General features: G+C 42.9%; 1 protein-coding gene and 1 non-coding gene across 3 annotated transcripts; both read left to right on the top strand.

Annotated features, from left to right (window-relative positions):
* Positions 1-157: 157 nt before the first annotated feature.
* TRNAD-GUC lies at positions 158-229 on the top strand. The gene has a single exon. It is a non-coding gene; the product is annotated as a tRNA-Asp (tRNA).
* Positions 230-1,359: 1,130 nt separating this feature from the next.
* LOC112875579 (extra-large guanine nucleotide-binding protein 3) lies at positions 1,360-6,560 on the top strand. Of its 2 annotated transcripts, XM_025939479.1 has the most exons (10): positions 1,360-1,634; positions 1,767-2,865; positions 2,940-3,077; positions 4,051-4,155; positions 4,259-4,441; positions 4,712-4,889; positions 4,970-5,214; positions 5,348-5,520; positions 5,611-5,808; positions 5,973-6,560. In XM_025939479.1, the coding sequence occupies exons 2-10, from the start codon at positions 1,912-1,914 to the stop codon at positions 6,358-6,360; spliced, it is 2,562 nt and encodes an 853-aa protein (XP_025795264.1). In that variant the 5' UTR covers positions 1,360-1,634; positions 1,767-1,911; the 3' UTR covers positions 6,361-6,560. The 2 variants fall into 2 exon arrangements, with proteins under 2 accessions (XP_025795264.1, XP_025795255.1); XM_025939470.1 differs by having other exon boundaries at positions 1,360-2,865.
* Positions 6,561-6,580: the final 20 nt, after the last annotated feature.

Raw genomic sequence — 6,580 nt, 5'->3', positions numbered from 1 at the left:
CACCCGAGTTGATTGTTGTTGAGATTTAGATCTAGGGCTGTACTAGCTAGCTAATTCGTGCGATGCTATTTACAAATTGTGCACGACGTACGGCTAGATAAAATGCAAGGGCAATTGATTAATTTTGATTAAGTTTTTCAACGTGGGAGGCAGGCAAGTCGTTGTAGTATAGTGGTGAGTATTCCCGCCTGTCACGCGGGCGACCCGGGTTCGATCCCCGGCAACGGCGTGTTTTCTTTTCCTTTTTTGCAACAGCCATCATCAGCCAGGTGTTCTTGTACAATTAAGCTTTGGGTCCTCCTGGTTGAGCTGCGTGCGACATGCACTTGCCGTCGGTGATGATGCAACAGGCGGGCAATCTTAGTGGATGAAGCTAATATCATATCTCCAGCAGCAGCAGATAGTTGCAATATATTATTTTGCATGCAAAGTTAAAGTTAATAATATATAAACTCTTCCAAACGGACTCTTATAATGCATTTGGATAGTTATATTGTGGTTAATGTAAATCCAATGATGAATAACACTAGTTGTTGCTTGTACTCATGAGAGATTGGACCAACGTTTTTCTTATATATATATATATATATATATATATATATATATATATATATATATATATATATATATATATACCTTTATCGAGATGTTGATTATGTAAAAGAGAACTCATCAAATATTGCCCTTTATATTATGGAATATATATATATTACATTGTTACAGATAAATATATAGTTGTCCATGTGTTAAATTGTAGAAGTTTACTTTATCGGATCGTAGATAAAATGCTGGTCCGACTCGCATATGGGATGGATTAAGACTATACGTCGATGATATAAGTTGGATCGAACCAAAAGTTAAAGTGGAAATGTTACATGCTTTAGAAATAGGTAAAGATAAGGTATACAATTAAGATTTTTTTTGCGGATTTACTGTGCGGCATGATGTACATGGTTCGTGCACTGATAGAAAATATTTATAAGCTAAAAAAAATTCCTAAGACATATTTATGGCAGGGTAATGTGTTACATTGGCAACCGTAAATACAATAAAAGATGGGAGGAAATGTTAATTAGGATAATAATATTATTTTTGGTACGTGTAACTAGCCGCTGTATTATCATATATATATCCGTCAGAAATAACAATATTCTAGGACTAGAAATAACAATATTACAATAATATTGTTGTCTCTAATCTTTTATTTTATTTCAAAATATTTTATTTTTTAAAAAATATTATAATTTCCGATGGATACGTACGATGATACGACCGCCGCGTACGTGGACTCTGGGTGGCCGGGCTGGGCTGGATGGATCGTCTTCCTCGTCTGGTTTGCTGCCGTCGCTTTCCTTCTCAGTCCAAAAAGCAACACAGGTCAGCCCCTCCCTCGTCGTGCGCCTGCGGCGTCCTTGCACTTGTTTCTTTCCTTTTGCCTTTCCTTCCTCCACTCTGCATCCATCCTAGTGCTACCTGCCTGCTCAGGATTCGATTCATTCTTCCTTCCTGACCAGTCCGATCCACTTTCGAGCAGAGGTGGCCGAGATCTTCCTCTGGAAAGCTCAGTTTGGTGGTGGAAAGATTGGATTTTGATTCCATCTCGTGCGGATTTGAGCCAGCCACAGTTCGTTGCGGTAAACATCTCTGCTCCCAGTGCTAGGTTACGGGCGGAATTCGATCGGAGCACCCACCGCTACTGTCTAGTGCAGTTGTTGACAGGATTTAATTGGAGCTGCTTCCTGCCTTCCATTTCGGTGCTATTACAGAACAAGGGAGGAGTCAAACTTCGTGGGTGGAGTTGGAAAGTGCGGGATTCATCTTCACCAGTCAGCTCTGTGGCGATGGCGACGTACGCAGGTGGTTGATAAGCGGCCAGGGCAGGGCAGGGAGAGGAAGACGCACGAAGCGGAGATGGCGGAGGCCATGGATGGGAGCACCTGGGAGGACATGATGAGGAGGATCCTCCCCCCGGGCACTCCCATCCCTGAGGCGCCGCCCAACCTCGACTACTCCATCGCCCTCGAGTACGACGGCCCGCCGGTGCCCTACGACCTCCCCAGGGTAGACCCGGTCGAGATCCCTGCAATCCCCACGGCGGAGCCAGTGTCCGGCTCCCAGGTGCTCGGAGGGCTCCCGGTGGCGCCCGTTGTTGAGCCCATTCGCCTCCCCGTCTCCAGGATCGCCCGCTGCGCAGATCCGGTGTCAACGCAGGTTGGTGGCAGCTCTGAGTCAGTCCTGCACAATCAGGAGTTCGATGACGACGACGATGAAGACTCCCGCTCGCAGTCACGTGGTTCAGCGCAGAGCTCACCGGGGCCGCAGAATAGGCCTGAAATGCAGGAGGGAAGGAGAGCGCCCGTGGTCACCTTTGGCTTCACGCCCGACAGCAAGTACGAGAGCAAGGAGTTTGAGGAGATGTCTGAGCAGTACGTGGCCGTCACAAAGAAGGAGAAGAGGAGACGGGCATGCTATCGCTGTGGGAAGAGGAAATGGGAGAGCAAGGAGTCGTGCATTGTTTGCGATGCAAGGTACTGCAGCTACTGTGTGCTTAGGATGATGGGATCGATGCCAGAAGGCCGCAAGTGCATCACCTGCATCGGCCAGCCAATTGATGAGTCCAAGAGGTCGAAGCTGGGGAAGAACTCCAGGACACTTTCGCGGTTGCTCAGCCCGTTGGAAGTAAGGCAAATCTTGAAAGCTGAGAAGGAGTGCCAAGCGAATCAGCTGCGGCCTGAGCAACTTATCGTGAATGGTTGCCCATTGAGGCCAGAAGAGTTGACAGACCTGCTAAGTTGCTCCCGGCCTCCTCAGAAGCTGAAGCCCGGAAAGTATTGGTATGACAAGGAGTCAGGCTTATGGGGAAAGGTATTCTATTAAGAACAAAGCTTGTGAATAAATTTAGCTGAATTTCTGCTAATGGAACTGCATTTTTCTGATAGGAAGGAGAAAAACCAGACAGGATAATTAGCTCTAACCTCAATTTTACTGGGAAGCTTCAGGCCGATGCTAGTAACGGAAACACCCAGGTTTATATAAATGGGAGAGAGATAACAAAGATTGAGCTGAAAATTCTAAAGGTAACAATCTTGCAATTTATTTTGCTCTGCAAATAGAATCATGTATCGCTTTTGGCCAAGCATGCCTTACTCTTCTAGAGCTGCTTTTTGATGGTCATTGGTGTGTAATGTGTGGGAGTCCAGCTGTAGAGTCCCTTTGGCCTAACCTCATTCATAAGGGATACTTTTTTAACAAGTGGGCTATACCTGGCAGCTACATTTACTCTCTAATTTTGGTCCAAAATTAGCATTGCATTTGCATGTATTATGTTTGTATTTCACCAAGTATAAGTATTCCTTTGTCGCACTAAGTTCTCATTATTGTTCCAACTGTCAATTTATTAATGACTGTTAATAATAGGCCACCCTAAACCATTTAAGGTAAATAATGATAGCTTATCCAATAGATAATCATTGTTAGTTTTATGCTTTAATGAGTCTGATATGTGTGATGTCTACCATTGTCGTTTCTAGCAATAACTTTCACCTATTCATCCTGTTAATTTGAGTTCCAGTACATTAATTGACTTGAAATATGTTTTTTCGGTCTTTTTCTTTCAGTACTGAAATTATGTGCTCCGCTCTTTTAATTAAAAATATTCAGGCTCAACCTATTTTAGATGTTGATCGTTAATCCTTCTGGTATGAGCTGATCATTATGGAATTTAATGTGCATAACAATGACTTCAAATTGTTGTCCCTCATTTTTTTTTCCTGATTTTCCAGTTTGCTGCAGATTAGGAAGTTTTCCCTAAATGCTACAGTTTTTCCATTATGGGTATCAAGATATCAATTCATCAAACAGAAGTTCCATTTTGTATTCAGGACTAGCATATTGCAACCAGCAGCCTAGTACCCAATGCTTTCTTTTAGCTCGAAACTGAGCCCTTAAGTTCATAGACAAGATGCCAAGAGTCCTTTTACCTTCAGACACACAAGGAGTGTACTGTAATTTTTTTTTTCTTTTGTCTCATTACTTGCGTTGTGCTTGCAGGTTGCAAATGTTCAGTGTCCCCGTGACACTCATTTTTGGGTTTATGATGATGGTCGTTATGAGGAAGAAGGACAAAACAATATCAAAGGGAAAATATGGGAGTCTGTATGTATCTTGGTTAAAAGGAATTGTGTAACACTGCTATTTATTAGAAAACTTAAGTTGGGTATGCTTATTGCTGATGATCCTTTTTTCCTACTGTGGCCAGGCTCTGACACGTTTTGCATGCGCGTTGTTTTCACTGCCGGTGCCTCCTGGGAATTCAAATGGAACCAGAGATGAAGTTCCCTATTCAGCAAGAACTGTCCCTGATTATTTGGACCAAAAAAGGATCCAAAAACTTCTTCTTCTTGGACCGCCTGGCGCTGGTACAAGCACTATTTTTAAGCAGGTATGATCTGATTCCATTTGTTGATGCCTCTGGCTCTATCACAATTCTTGCAATGTATCTCCGTAACTGGCTCTGTTTGAGAGATTGCACTAGCACTTTTTATCATATGATCATCAGTACTGTATACTTTAAGCAGAGATCTTCAAGTTCTTTTCAGAGCTATAGCTATGTTTCATAGTCAGGATCTTTGTTTTGTCAATGGTGTTCGAACTTTGTATTCTGCATTTGCTTTTCTTTGTTTCATGCTGATCTTCTTTTAATGCGTCTTAGGCTAAGTACTTGTACGGGACTAGGTTCACCCAAGAAGAACTTGAAGGTATCAAACTGATGATCCAAAGCAATATGTTCAAGTATCTTGGGATTTTGCTAGAGGGCCGTGAGCGCTTCGAAGAAGAGGCTTTGTCAAGATTGAATTGCACAATTTCAGATGGTGAAGAAACTCAACATGGTAATATGGTCAAGTCATTTGATCTGTGCTTTTTTGTCAAGATAGAGACACAGTATCACTGATCTGTTTTCCGGATGCAGATGAAAACAAAGCCAATGGCTCAAATTCTTGTATATACTCCATAAATGCGAGGCTGAAGAAATTTTCAGATTGGCTTTTGGATATCATAGCAATGGGTGATCTAGATGCATTCTTCCCTGCTGCAACACGTGAATATGCTCCGTTTGTTGATGAGATGTGGAAGGATCCCGCCATACAAGCAACATTCAAAAGAAAGGAAGAGCTGCATTTTCTCCCTGATGTGGCTGAGCACTTCTTGAGCAGGGTATATAACCCTCAAGTTTTTAAATTAATATAGCTCTAGCCTCGATCAACCTAGTCTGTGTTGTGTAGAGCTGAACCCTTTTTCTTCAAATTTTTAAATGACTTTTTGGACTATTCTTGGCATACTATTGCAGGCCATTGAGGTATCAAGCAATGAGTATGAACCTTCAGAGAAAGATGTAATCTTTGCTGAAGGAGTAACACAAGGAAATGGACTGGCCTTCATTGAGTTCACGCTTGATGATCGCAGCCCGATGTCTGAACCTTATATTGACAACCCTGAGGCACATTCCCAGCCTCTCACCAAGTAATCTCTTAACTTCCTTCTGGCTGGTGTGTAAAAGAGCGTCTGAATCATGTGCTAAATGCCTAAATCATTATTCTTTTTCTTCATCAGATATCAGCTGATCAGAGTTAGTGCAAAGGGCATGAATGATGGCTGCAAATGGGTGGAAATGTTTGAAGATGTGCGCATGGTGATATTCTGCATAGCACTCAGCGATTACGACCAATTGGGCCCCCAAGTAAATGGCAGCGGTCGGCCTCTTGTGAACAAGATGATGCAAAGCAAAGAGTTATTCGAGGCTACAATCCGGTATGCTAGTCTTTTCCATCTGAGATTTTTTTTAACATTTTGCTAGGACAGAATAAAGAACTACGGAAATAATTGTCCACTGTATGTTGTGGGAAGCAGATGTCTTAGATTTTGTAAAATCAGCAAACTTTTGAGTTGTAAAATTTGAACTTCCATTTGTGCAGGCAACCATGCTTCTGTGACACCCCATTTGTTCTGGTTCTGAACAAGTATGACCTTTTCGAGGAGAAGATCAACCGTGCGCCCCTCTCAAGTTGTGAGTGGTTCAATGATTTCTGCCCAGTTCGGACACACCACAACAACCAGTCGCTGGCTCACCAGGCATACTATTACATCGCGATGAAGTTCAAGGACCTGTACTTTGCGCACACGAACCGGAAGCTTTTTGTGTGGCAGGCTCGGGCGCGCGACCGTCAAACTGTGGACGAAGCGTTCAAGTACATAAGGGAGGTTCTCAAGTGGGAAGAGGAGAAGGATGAGAACTACTACCAGGAGGAATCATTCTACAGCACCACCGAGATGAGCTCCTCTCCGTTCATCAGAGCGGAATGAGACGGGTCACGGGTGGTTGGTGATTTGAGCTGGTTTGGTGTGGTACGTACAGGAATCGTTGTTAACGATGTACATTAATTAATTGAATTGATTCTGCTATAACTTATTCCCAATATAATTGGTTGTGTATGTTGGTGTTGCTACATTGTATTTACTTACTAATTTTCCCCGGCTGAAAGAAAAGATGTGTATGCGTGAAATGAGATTTTGCGACCAGTAC

The sequence above is a fragment of the Panicum hallii genome, chromosome 1, assembly GCF_002211085.1.
Source record: "Panicum hallii strain FIL2 chromosome 1, PHallii_v3.1, whole genome shotgun sequence".
Classification (NCBI taxonomy): Eukaryota; Viridiplantae; Streptophyta; class Magnoliopsida; order Poales; family Poaceae; genus Panicum; species Panicum hallii.
Note: the sequence above shows the minus strand (reverse complement) of the source record. Positions and strands in the feature narration are given on the sequence as shown.